General features: G+C 52.2%; 1 protein-coding gene across 14 annotated transcripts in view; it reads right to left on the bottom strand.

Moving 5' to 3' along the window:
* CLEC16A (C-type lectin domain containing 16A) overlaps positions 1 to 27,835 on the bottom strand; it is a 304,859-nt gene that overhangs the window by 254,479 nt on the left and 22,545 nt on the right. For 13 of the 14 annotated variants that reach the window (XR_012787369.1, XM_075565357.1, XM_075565356.1 and 10 more), the window contains exons 4-5: positions 27,028 to 27,176; positions 20,357 to 20,462 (exon numbers count right to left, since the gene is read on the bottom strand). Coding sequence is in view for 13 of the 14 variants with exons in the window: in XM_075565357.1 (XP_075421472.1) it covers positions 20,357 to 20,462; positions 27,028 to 27,176 (255 nt within the window). In the remaining variant the exon portion in view is untranslated. Of the gene's footprint in view, positions 1 to 3,970; positions 4,071 to 20,356; positions 20,463 to 27,027; positions 27,177 to 27,835 lie in introns of those variants that run through there. The other variant, XM_075565361.1, reaches the window with a different exon arrangement.

Below are 27,835 nucleotides of genomic sequence, written 5' to 3'. Positions count from 1 at the left end.
TATTATTTCTTGGTTTAGATGGAAACTTAAGGACGAAAAAGAACGGTTCTACTCACTATTTTATCTTTGTAAATCACAAATAAAAGGTGGATCACATGATAAAGCTCAGAGCTCGCTCACTCTCCTTTTTTTATGTAACGGCTGCTTCAAGGAGAGCCACTGCATCTCACAGGAGTTGTATTACTTAAACTGGGATGACCATACCACAACTTGACTGTTTGCTAGCTGGCCAATGGTAGCTACTACTCAATGCATTACAGGGATCAACTCAGGAGAGTGGAGATTGACAGCTCTGCCTCAGACAGGATTGCAAGAACACAGTTTATTTCTCCAGTGGATGGAAGCTACATGCAGACAAATACGCATGGGGTGAATTTGGAGGGGAATTTTATAGGCATTCAAGGCGCCTAAATATACAGTATATTTAAAAAAAAAAAAAAATCCACACACACGTAAAAGGGAAGACGCTGTCCTACCTAAACCCCTTGTTTTTACCATTAAACCAACTTCTTTGTGCTAAGGCAGGGGTCCCAAGTACCATTCCCTGTTATGACCACTTGCTGGGCGCGTGGCTGATGGTCAGACAATAGGACATAACACAGGGCTTTGAACAAGAATGTATTTAATAAACCCTTAAACATAGGTATCATTTTGGGTGTGATCCTCTAGGGGAGGATCATATACAAACACAATACAGTACAAGTCACTGCGCAGTTCTGTGCTATGGTCTATCCCAAGTTCCCACGACCCTGAGGGGCCCGTGTTTGGGTGGCAGAACAATGTTGGAGCACTTTATGATCAGTGTGATAACTGTAGCAGGCCTGTCTCTTCAGAAAAACTTCGATATCCTTTACTTGTGGTGAGGATTCCTTCTGTTGCTACTCACGCCTCCCTTAGATTGGGCGGGGTCAGCTCTGCTCCTCACTCCAAAAGGGTTCATAGGTGACCTCTTCAGCTAGCTCAGCTGAGTCGCTCACCTCAGAATCTGGTTCACAGGGTAGTCCTGAATCAGCCCGAATTCTCATCTGGTCTCGGCAGCTAGGCCAATGTGCTCTGCCAGGGGCAGTAAAAGACTCCCCTTTAAGTCCCTACCTCAAGTCAAATGTTATTGGCTGGGGGCCATGGTTATCAGAGAATCACATTCTGCACATCCTGGGCATATCACAGAGGAGCCAGCTGGGGGCAGTGTGCATCGTGGCTGTGTACTTAACTATGGGTTACGCCAATAAGCCAGGGATCAATCTCCATCGCTAGTTAAAAAAAAAAAAATACAGCTGAACCCAGTTATAACGCAGTGTTCGGGGTCCACCCGATGCGACCGCGTTATAACTGGATTGCGGGGAAAATGTCCGCAATCCGGGGTTCTGCGTCCACCAAGAACTGTACCCTGCATCCTCCAGCTCTCAGCTTGGCGCTCTCCCTCACTCCTGACATCACAGAGTTCACGGCTCAATCACGCCCCGGGGAGAGGTCAGGGGGCGGGACAGTCCACAACGATGCGCTCTGAATGTTGCTGCACACGCTGAAGCAGAGAAGGATAGGGGGGATACCAGAGGAGAGTCGCAGAGGAGGGAGGGGGGAGGCCCGCTCACCGCGGGCAGCACTAGCCCAGGTAGGAGAGGCAGTCACTGCTGTTTGTTTTGTGCTAAGGGGGGATCGTGGGGGGGGGGAGAACAGGAGCCCCACTCAGACTGCGTTATAAGCGGATCGCACTATAACGGGGTTGAGCTGTATAATTAAAAAAAAAAAAAAAAAATCTTCCCCAATGGAAGTGATGTACAGCCAATCACCACCTTGCTTGGTGGGAGGGGAAAATTTACACCCCTCTGAAGTAAAAACGTCCCCCCAATTACGACTAAACTATAGGAGGCTGGTCTCACTCCCCCTCTAATTTCGGTGCACGGCCACAATCATGCTCAATGGGACGTTGTCATCTCTATCTATTGTACAGTACCTCACCGGAATCCCAGCCGCTGCCACACATCCAACTCTTACCATGACGGAAAAACATGTGAGGATACCAGTAACAGGGGAGAGTGGGCAGGGAAAAACATGTGAGGATACCAGTAACAGGGGAGAGTGGGCAGGGAAAAAACATGTGAGGATACCAGTATCAGGGGAGAGTGGGCAGGGAAAAAACATGGGAGGATACCAGTAACAGGGGAGAGTGGGCAGGGAAAAAACATGTGAGGATACCAGTAACAGGGGAGAGTGGGCAGGGAAAAAACATGTGAGGATACCAGTAACAGGGGAGAGTGGGCAGGGAAAAAACATGTGAGGATACCAGTAACAGGGGAGAGTGGGCAGGGAAAAAACATGTGAGGATACCAGTAACAGGGGAGAGTGGGCAGGGAAAAAACATGTGAGGATACCAATAACAGGGGAGAGTGGGCAGGGAAAAAACATGTGAGGATACCAGTAACAGGTGAAAGTGGGCAGGGAAAAAACATGTGAGGATACCAGTAACAGGGGAGAGTGGGCAGGGAAAAAACATCCGTTCCCGTCAGTCTTCTGTTGAGTGGCAGTAACAGAATGGGATGACTGGGGTGGTGTACCTTCCCTAATCCCTCCCATCCCTCTGAAATGACAAGTGAAAACAGTGTGTGTCCTCCTGCTGACAGCACACAAAACAAGTTCTAAAATAAGAGAAAGCAGTCCCCTTTATGTGGTGGTGTTCAATCAGCTGATTGTGTCCTACCTCCAACTGGGAGTGGTCCACTACCATATCGTAATGCACGGTCATAGAGACGCAAGAGAAAAGATGAATCCTCAAAATACTCTTGCTCAAGATACAGTATCCTTTATTTGGACTAAATAAGATGTATTTTTATGACTTTTGGGAGTCAACCACCCCTCCTACTTCAGATTAAAAAGAAAGTGCCTGGATAACTTTCTCTTTTCCCCAGGTAAGCGGTTGACCTCGCCTTCGGCAAGTCAATAGTTGATATCCAAGTCGCAGGACAACGTGTGACTTCCTTTGGCAGGTCAAAATATTACTTCTCCCTGTGGCAGCCTTCTCCTATCATCAGTAAAAAAACAAAAAAGCCCAGAGCTACATCCAATATGACAAAAATACACAGTGAAATATCTATATATGCATCTATTGAAAAAGGGTCATTTAGTTAGACCCTTTGGCCAAAGCATTTTAAGCCTGCGAGCCACATCAAGACTTGACCAAATATCACAGGTCCTCACACTAACTGATTAAAATTCTTAGTTACCACTATAGTTAGAGGGAACATTATCACATTGGACCTGTCACAACCTTGATGTGGCTCGCAGGCTTAAAATGCTTTGGCCAAAGGGTTTAACTAAATTACCCTTTTTCAAGAGATATACAGCTCAACCCCTTTATAACGCTGTGTTTGGGGTCCAAAGAATCACATTGCGTTATAAGCGGATCGCGTTAGAAATAATGTACAATTGTATGCATTGTACAATAAAGTATTTAAGAGACGCCAATAATCGTGTTGTAAAGTATTCATAAATACGAAAATTGGGAGCCACGCTTGCATCGCGTTATCAGCGAATTCGCGTTGTAACGGATCGCGTTATAACGGGGTTGAGCTGTATAGGTATTTCACTGTGTATTTTTGTCATATTGGATGTAGCTCTGAGCTTCTTTGTTTGTTGTTGTATATATTTAGCCACGCCCAGTAGCACTCCTTTTGACACATATACACACATTTATATATTATGTGGTAATTTTGGGGGTTCATCAGAGCTTGCTGGGTATCTGTGTGTTTATTCTCCTATCATTAGGTTTGGTATGTGCCAGACTTGACGAATGAAGAATAGATGATCCCAAAATGATCAAAAACTTCAATTCAGCCAATAGAAAAGGTAGAACATTGTTTTTTTTTTTACATATTTAAACTGAACTTACAGGCTACAACATATCCACATAGGCTTACTAATTTACAAGACAAATGCATAGATAAAACTAAATTAAATTAATCAATAAACTTACATGACACTGCATTAAGGCACACGTGAATCAGCGATGAAGGGTAAAAAAAAAAAAAAAAATAGTTAAAAGGATTCAGAACTGGCATAGTAAGACATCCTTCTGAGGGTTAGAGAACTAATGCAAACATGAGAAATAACTGTGCAAGTCAAAGCGTCACAAAACGGAAAAACAGAGCGATGCGAAGATAAAAACAATGACACTTTTATACAATCCTTAGTTTGAGCACGTGTTACTTTTTATTCTGTTGACCTAGATTTTACACCATTATTATGCATCAAAAAGGATTGAAAAATCAGCTCATGCTTGATTCCCAAACCTAAAAATGAACAAGTTAAGGCATAGGGAGATGTCAAGTAAGATTAGAAATGTAGCATACCCCCTAAAGCGTCTCCGTGGGGGGAGGGGGAGAGAGAGAATGCTGCGCTATTAACCAAAATATTTAGTTTGACAAACTAAGTGGTTTAAATAAGAAGCAAGAGAGCACCATGAAAAGAACAATGCAGGATGTACTAGTACCTACAAATACTGTACATTGTACATACAACACGGCAGCTCTACTTTGCCTGTTAATTTTTACTTTACAGATACATGAAGTTATATTGCCTGCCGGCGTGGGCGCGAGGAGCTACGTCCAAACGCCTGCCAATAATTTATGTTTTGTGGGGTGATCGCAACTGACTGGCGCGTGCGACCGGAAACTGTCTGTAACTGTTTCATACGCTCATAATATATATTTTCTTTAACTGTGCACGCAATGTCTTGTATATAATGTATACCCTGTTCATTTATGTAACTGTGCTTGTAACCATGTATTTGTTTTACTCTGTGCCCAGGACATACTTGAAAACGAGAGGTAACTCTCAATGTATTACTTCCTGGTAAAATATTTTATAAATAAATAAATAAATTAGTGTTGGCCGCTATACTCTGCAGTAATGATAGGTGGCGCTTTTACATTTAATTAAATGTAACCCACCACTTATTCCCCTACAAATTCTAGAGGGCTAAAATATATTTTTAAAGTATGACTTTTTTCTTTATTAGATTACAATATTTGACAGATTAGAGATAAATAACAGACTTAGCGGAAGGAAGAAGATTGTATTATTTCGCAAAGTGTTCACGCGCAGGCGTCACGTCGTAACCTCAGTCATGATCCCAACAACGGTTAAAATAGTTGCTGCATTCTCTGCTCAGTTACTACAAAAGCAATCAGTCCTAAACACAAGCGGGATCTCCAGCTAATGCAGATCTAGTGAGGGTTAAAATCTACACAGAGCACAACAAGAAACGTCTTAAAATTACAACCATGCTTCATAAAATAACAACATATTTCATATATATTTTAATGAAATGGCGGCATGCACTGTATTATAAGTAATTCAGTTCTAAAACTAATACAGATTATATATTATAGATTATTCTACATGAAACTGGCGTCTATTTGTCACTGCAATGAAATGCAGCACTTTAGAGCGGGAGTGGCCTACTCTGGTGCTCAATGGCCACCAACAGGTTCGGTTTTAAGGATATCCATGCTTCAGCACAAGTGGCTCAATCAGTGGCTCAGTTGTTGGCTGAGCCAATTGTGCTGAAGCAGGGATATCCTCAAAACCAGACCCGTTGGTGGCCCTTGAGCACTAGAGTCGGCCGCCTCTGCTTTAGAGCAGTCCGTGCCCTTATCAGAATGCACCATCCTTTATAGTACCTGCGGAAATTACCATTATACAGGGCGAGGACGCGTTAGGAACAAAAGCACATTGCGATGGCTGTCAGGGCCACAGTAAGACAGTATGAAAGCTCCTCCGCTTCCTGCAACACGTACACGTTTCTATTGAACTTTTAGATTAAGAAAAGTTGAATCATATTAAAATGCCAGCTCCATCAAATTAGAAGCGTGAGGCTAGAATTTCTAGTCGATATACTAAAGCTTCAACCATCCCCATCCCCCCCCCCAGCACCCTTCTCCCCAAACCTCCCCCCCATATTTATATTTATTTATTTATACACACACACGATTGACACAGAGGGGGGGGGGGGGGGTGTCTTCTTGAGTGTAACTGCACTACTTTTAACTCTGAGGGTTTCCCAGTGTTCCCAAGATACTCAACAGTGGAGTTATTGGTATTACTTGGAGGTTTTTAAAAGGGCATTTAAATGGTCATCCAAAAGGAAACCGCAACCGGTGATGTTGCAGCTTCCTATAGGCTCGAGATTATGCAGCCATTGTGTTTCCAATAGAGGGAGATTTAAACCCGGTAACAAACTGCGAGGGAACTATTTTCACAGACGCCTGCTTTATTTAAACAGGCCTGACAGTGCAGGCACCAGCAGTGACAGCTACAGAACCACAGTTATCTTTAATGTAACAGCGCCATCCACTGTACCATTTTGTGATAACAGTCTAATCTCATTATCCATGGAAGATACAGACCCTCAAATGCAGTCTCGCGATGTAGAAAATAATTGAGGGTTGACATATCTAAGCGTCTAACTAAAATCTGAGATATTACTCCAATTCAGTCAACAGTGTCAGACTTTACTAGTAAAAGTTTCTCCATTACAATTTCTGCCAGCCCCCCTTCAGACAAGACACGATACCTGAACGCTTAAAATCACCATGTCTACATGAAGGTGCTTGAACCCTATGAAAAGGAAGCTGCATTTCAGCCCCCCTCCCCCCTTCATAGCAAAATCCATTTTGAGCTCACCTCTTGGGTAGTAACGAAGAGGTTCACCATATCATTGTGCATAGCAGATCACCAGTGACTACAAAGTTAAAAACCCTGTTTTCGTCAGTGCAGCAAAATAAGCTGAGCAAAACAGTCACCTGTGTGCTAGGATCCATACAGGGAGTGCTTTGCAGGGTACAGATTTTAGGGTGGTGACCTGTGCATGCACAGAAGAGAACAAGAATCCCTAGGGACGGCGCACACCTCACAAAATGATTATTAGAGTGTAAAAAGTCACTTTTATTGGTACGTGAACAGATATAATAGCCCAACACCCACGTGAACATTGAATTTAAAAGCCAAGCATCATCTTCAAGGTACTGTGTACCAGAGGATAGAGAAACCCAATATATAATATAATACATATACACGCTAAGTTATGGTGGGTAAAACAAGTGACAAAATCCCTCCACAGTAAAGCATATAGCAAATGGAAATATTACTGTATGCTCATTTGCATGTCTTAGACAGGTCTGCAACACCGCCTTTCACCATTATCATGTAGCACAAAGAATAAGCGCAAACCCAAATCACCAAAAAAGTGTGTGAAATATAATTAAAGTGTCAAATACATCTTAATATATAAAATCGAATGGTTAGTGAGGTTAGTGCTATCTGCGGTGAATCTCATTGGTCCGTGACTGTCATTGCCCAAGAGGTACGCCCGGTGAATCTCATTGGTCCAAGAGGTACGCCCCACTGTGACATCACCTCCTTCACTCTCACACACTTGCAGTCACACCACACGGCCAGAACCTCTGACGACTCCTTGGTAAGTTGACATGTCACACTCTCACCCCCCACACTCACACACAACCCCCCACACTCTCACCCCCCACACTCACACACAACCCCCCACACTCACACCCCCCACACTCACTCGCCCCCCACACTCACACACAACCCTGTACACACAGTCACCCCCTCACACTCACACTCACTCAGTGTCACTCACCCCCCACACTCACACAACCCCCCACACTCACACACAACCCTGTACACACAGTCACCCCCTCACACTCAGTGTCACTGAACACTGTACACACACCCACTGTCACACACACACTGTCACCCCACACACACTCAGTGTCACTCACCCCCCACACTCACACTCACACTCACACACACTCAGTGTCACTCACCCCCCACACTCACACACAACCCCCCACACTCACACACAACCCTGTACACACAGTCACCCCCTCACACTCAGTGTCACTTAACACTGTACACACACTCACTGTCACACACACACTGTCACCCCTGTGCACACACACACACATCTTACACACATCTTACACATTACACACATTTACAATTCTCCCTCCGCAACGACAATCGCCCATTACCTTCATTCTCCCTCCGCAACGACCCGCTCATATTACAGCGGACCTTACACCGCCCGCTCTCTGCCCACCTCATATATGGGCGCCTCTCCCTCCGCAACGAAACCGCACATATTACAGCGGCCCATTACCCTTACTAAACTGCCGCCCATTACCTTCATTCTCCCTCCGCCACGAACCGCTCATATTACAGCGCCCGTTACACCGCCCGCTCTCTGCCCACCTCATATATGCCCGCCGCCGCGCACATTACACCGCCCGCACGCGTCCATTAACTCGCGCGCACATTACACCGGCCTGTGCAAATACCCCTATAAACCGCCACCCACAACGCACTCTTTCTACATTTTTACTAATGCCCCACAAACTCTGGTACTAATTCAAATGTATTTCTCTTTCTACAATGCCGTGCACCTACGCAGTGTAAATTCTATTTGTAAAATGGCCGACACACTTAACATTCTACATCATTCACACATCAACTACATTAATTTACCAAACTTTTGCCTTTACAACTACTAAATACAAAGATTTGCCTCTACAAACACATGGACGCCGCTCACCGCCTACTCTTTATCAACTTCAATTTCTTCTCAAACTACTCACTTACAATTACAATAAATTTCTATCACTACAATGCCGTACGTTTGGCGTGCACCTACGCAGTGTCAATTAAATGTCTAAAATGGCCGACACTAATTTTCTTTTCCTATTATCCATTTATACCATCTTTTCATTTATTTTCTCTTTATTTCATAGCCGCTATAATACATTTTCTTTACACTTTGCTAATGTATTTTTTTTATCCATTCTTATAATTTAGTCCTTTATTTTTTTTTTTCCATAGCCGCTATATCATTATTTATTCCTTTCTTTATTTGTTTGCATAGCCGCTATATCATACTTTCACTTTTACTCAACTTTCCTTCATTCACACATCGCCACACATATTACATTAATACATTCAACATCATTCACACATCAACTACATACATTTAAATCTTCCAATGCCCTCCGCACGCCAATCTCTGGATGCGCTCCGCAGAAACTTTTTTTTTTCAACATTTTTTTTTTCTGCCAAAATGTAAAACTTTATTAACACAAATTTCTACAAACATTTTACATCTACCAATGACCTCCGAACGGCGCTCCGAATTTCTACAATGGCGTGCACCTACGCAGTGTCAATTCAATTTATAAAATGGCCGACACACTACATTTCTTTTACTATTATCCATTTATATTATATTTTGTTTTATTTTCTTTCTTTCATAGCCGCTATAATACTTTTTATTTACATTACCCCCGCTTTGCTAATTTTTTTTTTATCCATTCTTATAATTTCTTCCTTGCCGCTATATCATACTTTCATTTTTAATCAACTTTGATTCATTCACACATCACCACACATATTACATTCATACATTCAACATTATTCACACTTCAACTACATACATTTCAATCTTCCAATGCCCTCCGCACGCCAATCTCTGGATGCGCTCCGCACACACCACTTTCACCAACAACTCATTTCAAAATAATTTTTTTTTTTTTTTTTCTGACAACATTTTTAACTTTATTAACAAACATTTGTACAAACATTTGACATCTAACAATGCCCTCCGAACGCCAATCTCTGGATGCTCTACGCTCGCAAACTTTTATTTTAAAATATTCTTTTTATTTGTACCAACATTTTTTTCTTTATTAAATGCTCTTTTTAACTACTTTTAATAAAAATACATCATATTTACTCTTCTTTACTGCTATTTCACAACACCCACCCACACTTCCTCTTCCCACACCCCCACCCACCCTTCCTCTTCCCACCCCCACCCACCCACCCTTCCTCTTCCCACACACCCCCACCCACCCTTCCTCTTCCCACACACCCCCACCCACCCACCCTTCCTCTTCCCACACACCCCCACCCACCCTTCCTCTTCCCACACACCCCCACCCACCCTTCCTCTTCCACAACCCCACCCACCCACCCTTCCTCTTCCCACACACCCCCACCCACCCACCCTTCCTCTTCCCACACACCCCCACCCACCCACCCTTCCTCTTCCCACACACCCCCACCCACCCACCCTTCCTCTTCCCACACACCCCCACCCACCCACCCTTCCTCTTCCCACACACCCCCACCCACCCACCCTTCCTCTTCCCACACACCCCCACCCACCCACCCTTCCTCTTCCCACACACCCCCACCCACCCACCCTTCCTCTTCCCACACACCCCCACCCACCCACCCTTCCTCTTCCCACACACCCCCACCCACCCACCCTTCCTCTTCCCACACACCCCCACCCACCCACCCTTCCTCTTCCCACACACCCCCACCCACCCACCCTTCCTCTTCCCACACACCCCCACCCACCCACCCTTCCTCTTCCCACACACCCCCACCCACCCACCCTTCCTCTTCCCACACACCCCCACCCACCCACCCTTCCTCTTCCCACACACCCCCACCCACCCACCCTTCCTCTTCCCACACACCCCCACCCACCCACCCTTCCTCTTCCCACACACCCCCACCCACCCACCCTTCCTCTTCCCACACACCCCCACCCACCCACCCTTCCTCTTCCCACACACCCCCACCCACCCACCCTTCCTCTTCCCACACACCCCCACCCACCCACCCTTCCTCTTCCCACACACCCCCACCCACCCACCCTTCCTCTTCCCACACACCCCCACCCACCCACCCTTCCTCTTCCCACACACCCCCACCCACCCACCCTTCCTCTTCCCACACACCCCCACCCACCCACCCTTCCTCTTCCCACACACCCCCACCCACCCACCCTTCCTCTTCCCACACACCCCCACCCACCCACCCTTCCTCTTCCCACACACCCCCACCCACCCACCCTTCCTCTTCCCACACACCCCCACCCACCCACCCTTCCTCTTCCCACACACCCCCACCCACCCACCCTTCCTCTTCCCACACACCCCCACCCACCCACCCTTCCTCTTCCCACACACCCCCACCCACCCACCCTTCCTCTTCCCACACACCCCCACCCACCCACCCTTCCTCTTCCCACACACCCCCACCCACCCACCCTTCCTCTTCCCACACACCCCCACCCACCCACCCTTCCTCTTCCCACACACCCCCACCCACCCACCCTTCCTCTTCCCACACACCCCCACCCACCCTTCCTCTTCCCACACACCCCCACCCACCCTTCCTCTTCCCACACACCCCCACCCACCCTTCCTCTTCCCACACACCCCCACCCACCCTTCCTCTTCCCACACACCCCCACCCACCCTTCCTCTTCCCACACACCCCCACCCACCCACCCTTCCTCTTCCCACACACCCCCACCCACCCTTCCTCTTCCCACACACCCCCACCCACCCACCCTTCCTCTTCCCACACACCCCACCCACCCACCCTTCCTCTTCCCACACACCCCACCCACCCCACCCTTCCTCTTCCCACACACCCCATCCACCCACCCTTCCTCTTCCCACACACCCCACCCACCCACCCTTCCTCTTCCCACACACCCCACCCTTCCTCTTCCCACACACCCCACCCACCCACCCTTCCTCTTCCTACACACCCCACCCACCCACCCTTCCTCTTCCTACACACCCCACCCACCCACCCTTCCTCTTCCTACACACCCCACCCACCCTTCCTCTTCCCACAACCCCACCCACCCTTCCTCTTCCCACAACCCCACCCACCCTTCCTCTTCCACAACCCCACCCTTCCTCTTCCCACAACCCCACCCACCCTTCCTCTTCCCACACACCCCCACCCACCCTTCCTCTTCCCACACACCCCCACCCACCCTTCCTCTTCCCACACACCCCCACCCACCCTTCCTCTTCCCACAACCCCACCCACCCACCCTTCCTCTTCCCACACACCCCATCCACCCACCCTTCCTCTTCCCACACACCCCACCCACCCACCCTTCCTCTTCCCACACACCCCACCCTTCCTCTTCCCACACACCCCACCCACCCACCCTTCCTCTTCCTACACACCCCACCCACCCACCCTTCCTCTTCCTACACACCCCACCCACCCACCCTTCCTCTTCCTACACACCCCACCCACACCCTTCCTCTTCCCACAACCCCACCCCACCCTTCCTCTTCCCACAACCCCACCCACCCTTCCTCTTCCCACAACCCCACCCTTCCTCTTCCCACAACCCCACCCACCCTTCCTCTTCCCACACACCCCCACCCACCCTTCCTCTTCCCACACACCCCCACCCACCCTTCCTCTTCCCACACACCCCCACCCACCCTTCCTCTTCCACAACCCCACCCACCCACCCTTCCTCTTCCCACACACCCCCACCCACCCACCCTTCCTCTTCCCACACACCCCCACCCACCCACCCTTCCTCTTCCCACACACCCCCACCCACCCACCCTTCCTCTTCCCACACACCCCCACCCACCCACCCTTCCTCTTCCCACACACCCCCACCCACCCACCCTTCCTCTTCCCACACACCCCCACCCACCCACCCTTCCTCTTCCCACACACCCCCACCCACCCACCCTTCCTCTTCCCACACACCCCCACCCACCCACCCTTCCTCTTCCCACACACCCCCACCCACCCACCCTTCCTCTTCCCACACACCCCCACCCACCCACCCTTCCTCTTCCCACACACCCCCACCCACCCACCCTTCCCACACACCCCCACCCACCCACCCTTCCCACACACCCCCACCCACCCACCCTTCCTCTTCCCACACACCCCCACCCACCCACCCTTCCTCTTCCCACACACCCCCACCCACCCACCCTTCCTCTTCCCACACACCCCCACCCACCCACCCTTCCTCTTCCCACACACCCCCACCCACCCACCCTTCCTCTTCCCACACACCCCACCCACCCACCCTTCCTCTTCCCACACACCCCCACCCACCCACCCTTCCTCTTCCCACACACCCCCACCCACCCACCCTTCCTCTTCCCACACACCCCCACCCACCCACCCTTCCTCTTCCCACACACCCCCACCCACCCACCCTTCCTCTTCCCACACACCCCCACCCACCCACCCTTCCTCTTCCCACACACCCCCACCCACCCACCCTTCCTCTTCCCACACACCCCCACCCACCCACCCTTCCTCTTCCCACACACCCCCACCCACCCACCCTTCCTCTTCCCACACACCCCCACCCACCCACCTTCCTCTTCCCACACACCCCCCACCCACCCACCCTTCCTCTTCCCACACACCCCCACCCACCCACCCTTCCTCTTCCCACACACCCCCACCCACCCACCCTTCCTCTTCCCACACACCCCCACCCACCCTTCCTCTTCCCACACACTTCCTCTTCCCACACACCCCCACCCACCCTTCCTCTTCCCACACACCCCACCCACCCTTCCTCTTCCCACACACCCCCACCCACCCTTCCTCTTCCCACACACCCCCACCCACCCACCCTTCCTCTTCCCACACACCCCCACCCACCCACCCTTCCTCTTCCCACACACCCCACCCACCCACCCTTCCTCTTCCCACACACCCCACCCACCCACCCTTCCTCTTCCCACACACCCCACCCACCCTTCCTCTTCCACACACCCCACCCACCCACCCTTCCTCTTCCCACACACCCCATCCACCCACCCTTCCTCTTCCCACACACCCCACCCACCCACCCTTCCTCTTCCCACACACCCCACCCTTCCTCTTCCCACACACCCACCCACCCACCCTTCCTCTTCCTACACACCCCACCCACCCTTCCTCTTCCCACAACCCCACCCACCCTTCCTCTTCCCACAACCCCACCCACCCTTCCTCTTCCCACAACCCCACCCACCCTTCCTCTTCCCACAACCCCACCCACCTCCTCTTCCCACAACCCCACCCACCCTTCCTCTTCCCACAACCCCACCCACCCTTCCTCTTCCCACAACCCCACCCACCCACCCTTACTCTTCCCACAACCCCACCCACCCACCCTTACTCTTCCCACAACCCCACCCACCCACCCTTACTCTTCCCACAACCCCACCCACACACCCTTACTCTTCCCACAACCCCACCCACCCACCCTTCCTCTTCCCACACACCCCCACCCACCCACCCTTCCTCTTCCCACACACCCCCACCCACCCTTCCTCTTCCCACACACCCCACCCACCCACCCTTCCTCTTCCCACACACCCCCACCCACCCTTCCTCTTCCCACACACCCCCACCCACCCACCCTTCCTCTTCCCACACACCCCCACCCACCCACCCTTCCTCTTCCACACACCCCCACCCACCCACCCTTCCTCTTCCCACACACCCCACCCACCCACCCTTCCTCTTCCCACACACCCCACCCACCCACCCTTCCTCTTCCCACACACCCCACCCACCCACCCTTCCTCTTCCCACACACCCCACCCACCCTTCCTCTTCCCACACACCCCACCCACCCACCCTTCCTCTTCCCACACACCCCATCCACCCACCCTTCCTCTTCCCACACACCCCACCCACCCACCCTTCCTCTTCCCACACACCCCACCCTTCCTCTTCCCACACACCCCACCCACCCACCCTTCCTCTTCCTACACACCCCACCCACCCTTCCTCTTCCCACAACCCCACCCACCCTTCCTCTTCCCACAACCCCACCCACCCTTCCTCTTCCCACAACCCCACCCACCCTTCCTCTTCCCACAACCCCACCCACCCTTCCTCTTCCCACAACCCCACCCACCCTTCCTCTTCCCACAACCCCACCCACCCTTCCTCTTCCCACAACCCCACCCACCCACACTCTTCCCACAACCCCACCCACCCACCCTTACTCTTCCCACAACCCCACCCACCCACCCTTACTCTTCCCACAACCCCACCCACACACCCTTACTCTTCCCACAACCCCACCCACCCACCCTTCCTCTTCCCACACACCCCCACCCACCCACCCTCCTCTTCCCACACACCCCCACCCACCCTTCCTCTTCCCACACACCCCACCCACCCACCCTTCCTCTTCCCACACACCCCACCCACCCACCCTCTTCCCACACACCCCACCCACCCACCCTTCCTCTTCCCACACACCCCACCCACCCTTCCTCTTCCCACACACCCCACCCACCCACCCTTCCTCTTCCCACACACCCCACCCACCCACCCTTCCTCTTCCCACACACCCACCCACCCTCTTCCCACACACCCACCCACCCTTCCTCTTCCCACACACCCTTCCTCTTCCCACACACCACCCACCCACCCTTCCTCATTCCACACACCCCACCCACCCTTCCTCTTCCCACACACCCACCCACCCTTCCTCTTCCCACACACCCACCCAGCCCTTCCTCTTCCCACACACCCACCCTTCCTCTTCCCACAACCCCACCACCCACCCTTCCTCTTCCCACACACCCACCCACCCACCCTTCCTCTTCCCACACACCCACCCACCCATCCTCTTCCCACACACCCACCCACCCACCCTTCCTCTTCCCACACACCCACCCTTCCTCTTCCCACACACCCACCCACCCACCCTTCCTCTTCCCACACCCTTCCTCTTCCCACACACCCTTCCTCTTCCCACCCACCCACCCTTCCTCTTCCCACACACCCTTCCTCTTCCCACACACCCTTCCTCTTCCCACACACCCACCCACCCTTCCTCTTCCCACACACCCTTCCTCTTCCCACACACCCACCCACCCTTCCTCTTCCCACACACCCTTCCTCTTCCCACACACCCACCCACCCTTCCTCTTCCACACACCCACTCACCCTTCCTCTTCCCACACAGCCTTCCTCTTCCCACACACCCACCCACCCTTCCTCTTCCCACCCACCCTTCCTCTTCCCACACACCCACCCACCCTTCCTCTTCCCACCCACCCTTCCTCTTCCCACACACCCACCCACCCTTCCTCTTCCCACACACCCACCCACCCTTCCTCTTCCCACACACCCACCCTTCATTTATGTTCCCACACCCCCACCCAACCACCCTTCCTCTTCACACACCCCCACCCACCCACCCTTGCTCTTCACACACCCCCACCCACCCACCCTTGCTCTTCACACACCCCCACCCACCCACCCTTGCTCTTCACACCCCCCCACCCACCCAGCCTTACTCTTCACACCCACCCACCCTTACTCTTCCCACACCACCACCCACCCACCCTTCCTCTTCCCACCCACCCACCCTTCATTTATGTTCCCACACCCCCACCCACCCACCCTTCCTCTTCCCACACCCCCACCCACCCTTTCTCTTAGCACACCCCCACCCACACCCTTGCATTTCATAACAATCATTTATTACTATACCAATTATTATCACATGGACTCTTACATATGTTTATTACAAATGTATATACCAGTTTTTATTCTTCATCAACGACAATAAAATATTTTTACAAATTTTATATATTAATCTTTCTTTTCATTCTATTTCATTCATATACTTTTTATTACAAACATTATTTTTTATTTTATCCATTCACATTCCGGGCAACGCCGGGTCTATCAGCTAGTATAAAATAAAAATATACCACCACTAGGGAGATGCAGCTGGTATGAGGGTGTTTCCCAACACCCTTAGACAAGGTAAGAAGAACACTCCCAAACACAAGAGAGACTCATTTCAGGTACATTAAAAAAAAAGGAAAAAACACAACATAGTGCAATAAATACTGCAAACAAAAGAATAAATGCAATTTAAACTAATGAGTGCCCACTCATGTGGTAGAAGATTAATTCAGGCGTTTCCAGATTGCTGATCTGGAGCAGTGTGATAAGAACGCTCCCGAACTATATAAAAATAAAAGAAATATATATAGTGTAATACAATTTTAATAAAAACACATAAGAACATTGAGCCCATTCAACTCACATGTTCCCAAAAGGACACGAGCAATTTGACCACTCAGTCTCAGGCTGATCTCTAGCAGGGTCTGTAACTTTTGGCTTCAGAGTCTGTGTGTTCCTGCCTCTCAACCAACAGCCAGCACAGTGGAGCAGCTGACAGCATCAGGTGACGTCACGGCAGAGGGGGAGTTCTCCGTGATGCAACAGCGTCCGTTCGCAACCGCGCCTCGCAGCAGACAGGACAGATGGCTCTGTATTCTCCACGTCAAAAGGGGGACCAACCTACGCGTTTCAATCGTGATACGATCTTCAGGGGTGCTGTTGCTGTCGGATCACGGAGAACTCCCCCTCTGCCGTGACGTCACCTGATGCGCTCAGCTGTCCACTGTGCTGGCTGTTCGTTGAGAGGCAGAAACACACAGACTCTGAAGCCAAAAGCTACAGACACTGCTAGAGATCAGCCTGAGACTGCTGCAGGACCCTGAGTGGTCAAATTGCTCATGTCCTTTTGGGAACATGCGAGTTGAATGGGCTCAATGTTCGTATACAGGCATACCCCGTATTAACGTACGCAATGGGACCGGAGCATGTATGTAAAGCGAAAATGTACTTAAAGTGAAGCACTACCTTTTTCCACTTATTGATGCATGTACTGTACTGAAATCGTCATATACATGCATAACTGATGTAAATAAGGCATTTGTAACAGGCTCTATAGTCTCCCCGCTTGCGCACAGCTTCGGTACAGGTAGGGAGCCGGTATTGCTGTTCAGGACGTGCTGACAGGCGCAGGCGCGAGCTGCCGTTTGCCTATTGGGCGATATGTCCTTACTCGTGAGTGTACTTAAAGTGAGTGTCCTTAAACCGGTATATGTTTAATTAAAATTGTATTACACTATATATATTTATTTTATTTATATATAGTTCGGGAGCGTTCTTAACACACTGCTCCAGATCAGCAATCTGGAAACGCCTGAATTAATCTTCTACCACGTGAGGGGGCACTCAGTTTAAATTGCATTTATTCTTTTGTTTGCAGTATTGCACTATGTTGTGTTTTTTCCTTTTTTTATGTACCTAAGGGGCGTCTTTTGCGCTCCGGAGTGTTCTTTTCACCATTATCACCCAGCGCTTCCGCAGCAAGGGATTCTGGGAAATTACATGGAAATGCCAACACCTTTTGCTTTAAAGCCATATGACATGGTCCCCTATAAGCTTATGCTTGCTGCATTGCACAGCCTGGGTTAAGATTCAGTGGGGGAAAAAATCTCTCCACCCCCCCTTTTCTCTTCTCTCCCCTCCCTCTCCTCTTTATACTATCATCCATGCTTAATTTAATAGAGCAAAAAGATGCAAAACACAAGAAAAGTGAATAGGAGAAAGTGGCACAACTAAACCCTAACCTTTTTACTTTTTAAAGTTATTTCGACCTGATGTCTCCATGTTTCCAGGAGTTTGGAAAAAAATGTTAAAAGTGGCATTTACTGTGCTGTTGTGTAGATAAATCCTATAACGTCTATGTTGCTTTCACCAAAAAATAATAAAAACATTTGAAATAACACACACACACACACACACACACACACACACACACACACCTCTGGTAAATGGCCCTTCCAGGGTCTATAACCACTAGAGAAACCCCCAGGGGGTAATTTAGAGTGCCCTATTGGTAAGTACAGAGAGTTGATGGGGGAGGGGAGTGGAGAGAGGTGTATATGTAGTTAATATCCTCCTGATATCCCAACATCCTGTATCCCCTTAGTGATCAGACATCATGGGTATGAGGCGAGGGGGAGAGAGAGATCTGGCTGCTGCTATTTGAAGTTTACAGCTATGCAGAGCCAGCCTGGCTAAGTGTGAGGACTCTTGTAGTGAGAATAGGAGGACACGGAAAGCCCAAATACTGAGAATAGTTTCAACTATATACCTCTTATCCTGACCCCTGTGAGTCCCCGAGCGCACGTCTGAGCAGTATTTCTCACTGCCTGTAACTCTCCCTGCAACGCCCCCATAGCCCAGCATTCTGTGCAAACTCCTATCGAATTTAAACAATAGGCCTACACAGATGACTTATCACTAAGGGGATACAGGGTTTAGGATATCAGGCGAATTAATGAGAGGATATTAACTACAGATGATACACCTTTTCTCCTTCCCCTCCCCACAACTCATTGTATTTACCTATAGGGCACTCTAAATCACCCCCTGGGTGTTTCTCCACTGGTTATAGACGCTGGAATGGGCCATTCATCAGACAAGTGTGGGAAATAGATACATACATATATTTATATCCGCAGGTACACATTACATTACAGTTATACCGTGGCTTTTTAGAAACTCCATGTTGGGCTATTAGATCTGTTCACTGTGACAGTATCGCTATATACGGTCTGCGCACTTTTTTTAGCGACCAATGAGATAGTTAGTTGTCTATCCAAACCGTCCCTGTATTTTACTACAATACCAATAAAAAAGTTACTTTTTACACTCTAATAATAGTTTTGTGAGGTGTACGCCGTCCGTTGGGATTCTTGTTCTCAGTGCATGCACAGGTCAACATGTATATGATACACTCATCCCAGGCAGCACCCTCCCACATTCACTACCAAGTGGTTGAGCAGGGTTCCCTATACCCACGTTTCTGTAAAGATTTTAGGGTTTTAATCTCCAGTCAGCACCATGGACGGTAGCAATCTTGTAGGTCTTTGGTTCCCAACCTCTTTACATTGTGCACACCCCACTAGAAAATATTTGATCCCAAATTAATAAATCTTATTGCCTACTCAAATTATTTCCAACAAAACAGTATGACCGATTCCAGTCTGTATTGTGTCCTAAGCTTGTGAGGGCATGCAGACAGCATATGGGGGGGGGGGGATTATAGCTGTAAATTACAGCACGTGCTTCCAAAGTCACTCCCCACAATGCCTTGCTGCTGTGGATGCAAAGTATTGTGGAGAGCAACCTTAAAAGCTCCTGATGTCTTCCATTTTCCTGCTGCGGCCTTACCAAGTGTGCACAGGCTCAGGAACCCACCATACTGCCTGGGATAAGCCATTAGATATTTTTGGGAGACGAACCCCTTGGAGACGCCTCACAGACCCCTAGGGGTTCCCCTGTTGGGAATCACTTATGGGTGGAGTTCAGTTCCAGGCAAATTTAAAAAAAAAAAAAAACTCCCCAACATAGGGAAACCTGTTTCACGGCACTGAAAAAGGGACAGATATTCTTGTCACGAACCAAAACGTGCATGACTTAGTAACCCAAATACATGAATAGACCCCATGTATCGCCATTAATACTGTACAATATAGAACTGTATGAATATTATATGTGACTTGCCATAAAACAGAACATAACTAAAATATCTACCTGCTAGTCAGGTAATAAGTTGATTTGGATGGTAGATTGTTAAAGCAATGATGCTTACCTTGGTAAACATTCAATGTGATGGATCGCACCGCGACCCTAACCATATGCTCAGGGTGGTTAAAGAATTTGATTGCCTCAGTGTAAAGCGCAAAATCATTGGTGTGCTGAAAATGGGAGTAAAAAAAGAAAAATGGCTTTATTGACAATAAAATGTTCTGTTACCACAAAATAATAAAAGGCAAAGTCTAGTGTGAAAGCAACGTGGTGGGGTGGGGGAGAGGGGGGAGAGAAACAGAAAAGTAAAATTATATATACATATACTTATTCTACATACAGTACGCCAAAGCAGTTGATTGGGTCACAATTTCCCATCAACTTTAATGGGGAGTTTTGGCCAATAACGGCCCAATCAGCAAATATAGAAACCCCGCAGAGTCAGACACCTTTAGGTCAATTTATTGTTACGGTTTCATTTAAGGAGAACATTTTATTTTCCAATAAGGGGACTGTTTCAGGGCCTTCTCTTCAGATGCCACACGGAGCACATTTACACACTCGGACCCTCCTCTGCGCTCTGCCACGCTTGCGTATAGAACAGCGACATTTGTACATATTCACATACATGCAAAGATAAACAAAAACAGTAAAGATATACACTCAATTTGCCATCACTACAGCAGTCTCTTAGGTTACATGAAACACTGTAACGATAATCAAATAAAGACAGAAAACACATTATCAGAATATCCTGTATTACACATGTAACGTGTTACTGCCCTCTCATGGTAGAAATAGGTACACCTGTACCCAAAGATTTGTTAAGTTAATTTAATACAGTAATGTTAAAGGAACTCACTGAATTGAGGATAATATTGTAATTTGTGTATAGTTGACCGTGTCAGATTACAGTAGTGTGGTATAGACAGGCACTTCTATGTACATTATGATTCACTGACAATTTCCCGAAACTCAGTCCTGGGTAATGAAAGAAAGTATATTATATAGGGCTAAAGACTGGGCCGCTGTCAGGGGGAGGAAGAGCAGCGATAAGTCTTTATGGCACAGCGGCTGAGGGGGGCCAGGCTGACCGATACCAGAAGTTGGGCTTGTTTATATCAGAATACGGGAGGAACTTCCATGACTAGCCAGCTGGGACCCACTCTGCCTGCACCCACCCCCTCAACAACCTGGCCACGCCCGTGCCCCAACAGTCAGAACCCTGCCTGCATGCACCCCCCACCACACTCAAAATCCTGATAAACCCCCCTCCCCCCCCCCACAACCTGTCTGCACCCCCACCACGGCAACCTGTCTGCACCCAGTCTCCCCGCTCAACAACTTGCACGCACCCCCCGCCCCCTCCACACTAACAAAGTCCGCCCTTGTTTACAATTGTCCCCGTACTCGTTTATCGGAGCTGAATAAAGAGAAAAAGGGTACAATATTATGGTTAGCACAAAGACAAGAACAGAAATGTAAAACCAATAGTTGTCTCAATAGACTCAGTTGGAGAATGGGGAGGGTGGGGACCGGGGAAGGGGAGGGACTGGGGAGCGATAGATGTGAATGAAAATATAATGTTAACACTCACACGGCCATGTGTGAGCGACAGCCCATAAATGGATGTGTCTCCTCTGCAATCTTCTTTTCCTTTGCTCCTCCGACCAAGACCGTTATATTCTTTATCGTGGCGGAGTTGCTGGATCTGTGCTGGTAAAGATAAAGAATACAACGGTCTCGGTCGGAGGAGAAAAGGAGAAGAAGACTCTGCAGAGGAGACACATCCATTTATGGGCCGTCGCTCACACATGGCCGTGTGAGTGTTAACATTATATTTTCATTCACATCTATCGCTCCCCAGTCCCTCCCCTTCCCCGGTCCCCACCCTCCCCATTCTCCAACTGAGTCTATTGAGACAACTATTGGTTTTACATTTCTGTTCTTATCTTTGCGCTCAGTCAGTAACTCAGCAGCTACCATGTATTCTTATATTACAATGGTAACTAGTGTTAGTGTTATACCGAGTCCTAAATTATACCGGGTACCCGGGCAAAATGAGATTTTGCCGGGATGGGTACTGTGTACCCGGCCGGATAGCATGAACTTACCTGCAGCGGAGGGTGAGGAAGACCTTTGCAGAGGACCGCAGCGACATTGTGAGAGCAGCAGCAGCAGCAGCAGCAGCAGACGTCCTGGTGTCGGTGGCAGCAGCCGACGTCCTGGTGTCGGTGGCAGCAGTGGAACACAGCCCAGCTGATGCCGGTGGGAGCCGGGGAACCATGTTACCGGAGCGGTCCTATTGGACAGCCGGAACGATCCTGCTCTTGTCACATGGTTCCCTAGCTCCCACCCGCATAATCTGTGCTGTGTTGCACTGCTCCCACCGGCTCTGCAAGGATGTCTTCTGCTGCTGCTCCCACGACGTCACCGGTGACCTCTGCAGCGGTCTTCCTCACCCTCCGCTGCCAACAAGCCTTCACCTGCTCCGAAACTACCCGGCGCCGGTTCCAGCCCCCTGCTGCGGGGTCCGGGAACATCACTAATGGTAACATTATCTAATCTTACAGTTAACAGCACAAACCGCTGGGAGTATTAGCAACAAATTATCACAAACAGGAAAGTCGTGCGAAGATCTTTTGCGCTGCTTGGGAGAAATACCTGCTATGGAAATCAAAAGGATGTTTTAAAACTCATTCAAAAATGGCATTAAGAGTTGAAAAAATTAAAAAAAAAAAAAAATCTAATATTACAGAACAGATTTTTTTAACCCCATATAAGATTCCACATGTTTTGCCGCTTTAAACCATAGATTTATAGCCTATAGCAGAGGTGGGCGGGGGGGCGCGGTGGTTGCAGAAGTGGGCAGGGGGGGGGAACGCGGCGGTTGCAGAGGTGGGCGGGGGGGCGCGGCGGTTGCAGAGGTGGGCGGGGGGGCGCGGCGGTTGCAGAGGTGGGCGGGGGGGCGCGGCGGTTGCAGAGGTGGGCGGGGGGGCGCGGCGGTTGCAGAGGTGGGCGGGGGGGCGCGGTGGTTGCAGAGGTGGGCGGGGGGGGCGCGGCGGTTGCAGAGGTGGGCGGGGGGGCGCGGTGGTTGCAGAAGTGGACAGGGGGGGGAACGCGGCGGTTGCAGAGGTGGGCGGGGGGCGCGGCGGTTGCAGAGGTGGGCGGGGGGGCGCGGCGGTTGCAGAGGTGGGCGGGGGGGCGCGGCGGTTGCAGAGGTGGGCGGGGGGGCGCGGCGGTTGCAGAGGTGGGCGGGGGGGCGCGGCGGTTGCAGAGGTGGGCGGGGGGGCGCGGCGGTTGCAGAGGTGGGCGGGGGGGCGCGGTGGTTGCAGAAGTGGGCAGGGGGGGGGGAACGCGGCGGTTGCAGAGGTGGGCGGGGGGGCGCGGCGGTTGCAGAGGTGGGCGGGGGGGGGGCGGCGGTTGCAGAGGTGGGCGGGGGGGCGCGGTGGTTGCAGAAGTGGGCAGGGGGGGGGGCGCGGCGGTTGCAGAGGTGGGCGGGGGGGGGGCGCGGCGGTTGCAGAGGTGGGCGGGGGGGCGCGGCGGTTGCAGAGGTGGGCGGGGGGGCGCGGTGGTTGCAGAAGTGGGCAGGGGGGGGGCGCGGCGGTTGCAGAGGTGGGCGGGGGGGCGCGGCGGTTGCAGAGGTGGGCGCGCGGCGGTTGCAGAGGTGGGCGGGGGGGCGCGGCGGTTGCAGAGGTGGGCGGGGGGGGGCGCGGCGGTTGCAGAGGTGGGCGGGGGGGGGGGCGCGGCGGTTACAGAGGTGGGCGGGGGGGCGCGGCGGTTGCAGAGGTGGGCGGGGGGGCGCGGCGGTTGCAGAGGTGGGCGGGGGGGGGGCGCGGCGGTTGCAGAGGTGGGCGGGGGGGGGGCGCGGCGGTTGCAGAGGTGGGCGGGGGGGGGCGCGGCGGTTGCAGAGGTGGGCGGGGGGGCGCGGCGGTTGCAGAGGTGGGCGGGGGGGCGCGGCGGTTGCAGAGGTGGGCAGGGGGGGGGCGCGGCGGTTGCAGAGGTGGGCGCGCGGCGGTTGCAGAGGTGGGCGGGGGGGGCGCGGCGGTTGCAGAGGTGGGCGGGGGGGCGCGGTGGTTGCAGAAGTGGGCAGGGGGGGGGCGCGGCGGTTGCAGAGGTGGGCGCGCGGCGGTTGCAGAGGTGGGCGGGGGGGGCGCGGCGGTTGCAGAGGTGGGCGGGGGGGCGCGGCGGTTGCAGAGGTGGGCGGGGGGGGCGCGGCGGTTGCAGAGGTGGGCGGGGGGGCGCGGCGGTTGCAGAGGTGGGCGGGGGGGCGCGGCGGTTGCAGAGGTGGGCGGGGGGGCGCGGCGGTTGCAGAGGTGGGCGGGGGGGCGCGGCGGTTGCAGAGGTGGGCGGGGGGGCGCGGCGGTTGCAGAGGTGGGCGGGGGGGCGCGGCGGTTGCAGAGGTGGGCGGGGGGGCGCGGCGGTTGCAGAGGTGGGCGGGGGGGCGCGGCGGTTGCAGAGGTGGGCGGGCGGGGGGCGCGGCGGTTGCAGAGGTGGGCGGGGGGGCGCGGCGGTTGCAGAGGTGGGCGGGGGGCGCGGCGGTTGCAGAGGTGGGCGGGGGGGCGCGGCGTTTGCAGAGGTGGGCGGGGGGGCGCGGCGGTTGCAGAGGTGGGCGGGGGGGGGGCGCGGCGGTTGCAGAGGTGGGCGGGGGGGCGCGGCGGTTGCAGAGGTGGGCGGGGGGGGGCGCGGCGGTTGCAGAGGTGGGCGGGGGGCGCGGCGGTTGCAGAGGTGGGCGGGGGGGCGCGGCGGTTGCAGAGGTGGGCGGGGGGGCGCGGCGGTTGCAGAGGTGGGCGGGGGGGCGCGGCGGTTGCAGAGGTGGGCGGGGGGGGGCGCGGCGGTTGCAGAGGTGGGCGGGGGGGCGCGGCGGTTGCAGAGGTGGGCGGGGGGGGCGCGGCGGTTGCAGAGGTGGGCGGGGGGGGCGCGGCGGTTGCAGAGGTGGGCGGGGGGCGCGGCGGTTGCAGAGGTGGGCGGGGGGGGCGCGGCGGTTGCAGAGGTGGGCGGGGGGGCGCGGCGGTTGCAGAGGTGGGCGGGAGGGGGCGCGGCGGTTGCAGAGGTGGGCGGGGGGGCGCGGCGGTTGCAGAGGTGGGCGGGGGGGCGCGGCGGTTGCAGAGGTGGGCGGGGGGGCGCGGCGGTTGCAGAGGTGGGCGGGGGGGGCGCGGCGGTTGCAGAGGTGGGCGGGGGGGGGGGGCGCGGCGGTTGCAGAGGTGGGCGGGGGGCGCGGCGGTTGCAGAGGTGGGCGGGGGGGCGCGGCGGTTGCAGAGGTGGGCGGGGGGGCGCGGCGGTTGCAGAGGTGGGCGGGGGGGCGCGGCGGTTGCAGAGGTGGGCGGGGGGGGGGGCGCGGCGGTTGCAGAGGTGGGCGGGGGGCGCGGCGGTTGCAGAGGTGGGCGGGGGGCGCGGCGGTTGCAGAGGTGGGCGGGGGGGCGCGGCGGTTGCAGAGGTGGGCGGGGGGGCGCGGCGGTTGCAGAGGTGGGTGGGGGGGCGCGGCGGTTGCAGAGGTGGGCGGGGGGGCGCGGCGGTTGCAGAGGTCCCGTGCTCTTCCCCCAAGGCATTTAAATTAAATGCCGGGGGATCGCGGGAGGCGTCTGCAACGTCCCTTACCTTGTCTTCAGCACGTGTCGCCATGGCAATGCGGCATCATTGATGTCACACTGCCATGGCAACAAACGTCACGTGACCCTGCGGCGTCATTTAACGCCAAAGACAAGGCAAGGAGGGGGCGCAGCGGGGAGAGTTTGTGCAGCGAGGAGGGGGCGCAGCGGGGAGAGTTTGTGCAGCGAGGAGGGGGCGCAGCGGGGAGAGTTTGTGCAGCCCCGGCCCCCAGGTTCTACTGAAAAACAATGGGAACCATTCTGTCTGGGTTTATTTAAGAATATTAATGGTATTCTGGTTTGAACATTGCCAAAAAACGCCACGATTTCTTCAGCCCTCGGGTACAAACACTGTATGCACTGAAAGCAGATAACGTTCATTTTTCACCGTTATCCAACTATATTTTGAAATATTGGAGGAGACGTGGTCATTAAACTTGCCCGTGGCAGAGGTTAGCCCAGCAGGGCCTCAACATCTTACCAACTTCGTTATTTCATTCCAACATAGCGGCACATTTGGGTAATTAAAATGGCCAGCAACAGGAAGCTGGCAGAGAACCGGTAAAGATCACCTCTGTGGTTGCCTTTGACACATTTGTTCTCCAACATGAATTTGCTTGGCAGCAATCTGGGAAGAGGAGCTCACTTAATAAAAAGTAACCTGCAGCTATACCTGGTGTGTCAGAGGCTGCCAGCAGCATACATCCGCTTCCACGTGTGTTATCCTATCTAGACCTCGCCAGTGGCAAACTAGCCCCTTACACTGCAGTGCCTCGGGCCTACACATCACACTAAGCGCTCACAGACTTATTGTGCCGAGAAGAATCTGTGCTCATCTCTGCAAACACCAGGGGTGGCCTACTCCAGTCCCAAAGAGCCACCAACAGGTCAGGTTTTAAGAATATCCCTGTTTCAGCACAGGTGGCTCAGTCAGTGATTGATCCCCGTGCTGAAGCAGGGATTTCTGTAATATCTGACCTGTTGGCGGCCGTTGAGGACTGGAGTTGCCGCCCTCTGGGGTAATAGAGTTATAGAAGAAAAATACATTATTATTAGGACAACCTGTAAATTCATGCGGACAGGTTAATTTACTTGGTAGCAAAGTGGCTTGAGAACCTGATTCATACATAATTCTGGGGAGACTTACCTCGTTGTAAAAGAAGTGTACTGTGTGATTGTTCAGTTTCATAGAGAGAATCTTCAGGAAATATATGTAATAAGCCATAATTTCCTCATCAGAAAAGTCAAACTTGTGAACAATAATTGAATTCACATGGTTGTTAGACAACAAATAATCTGTTGGGAGAAAAAATAAAAAAGACAAGTGTGAGTTATATGCCGCTATCAGCACTAATTATCTATGTTGTCATATCTGAAGATTAACTTCTCAGGAACTAGCGCATACATCCTCTCTAGATGCTGGAGTGAGATTTGCTGAATTTTGCCACGTGAATGTAAGTCCTTATGGGAATACAGAGCATTAATATATGGATATTTGTTTGCTTTCTGGGGCAGGGACTTGCTCTCACACGGACTCATCTGTTCCCTTGTTTAACCAATGTTGAAAGGAGTTCTCTTCAACCAAAAGACTTGGAGCCCCGAGCTAGATAACTTAATTTTGTAGGCCTACAAAGTTTTAGTGTAGATGGTGCATTGACCAAACCTCATTCCTTCACAAATCTCCATTCACATTTGGGTTTATGGTGCAGAGGAAGCAGGTCACCTGTTCTGAGCAATGGAATATTATGTGTAACCAGGGCTTTACACAAGATCTAGCATGGCAGTTACTCACAAAGTCAGTGGGAAACATATTACAGGAACATGCACACAGATACAACCCGGAATGGGACATGTGGTCGCTCCATTTCACCCAGACAAAATGACTGCCGACGCTCGGCTGCATACTGTCTCTCCGCCGCAGCCGAAACGCCTCTCGAACCTCCACCCGCTTGTAA

Source organism: Ascaphus truei, chromosome 11, assembly GCF_040206685.1.
Source record: "Ascaphus truei isolate aAscTru1 chromosome 11, aAscTru1.hap1, whole genome shotgun sequence".
Classification (NCBI taxonomy): domain Eukaryota; kingdom Metazoa; phylum Chordata; class Amphibia; order Anura; family Ascaphidae; genus Ascaphus; species Ascaphus truei.
Note: the sequence above shows the minus strand (reverse complement) of the source record. Positions and strands in the feature narration are given on the sequence as shown.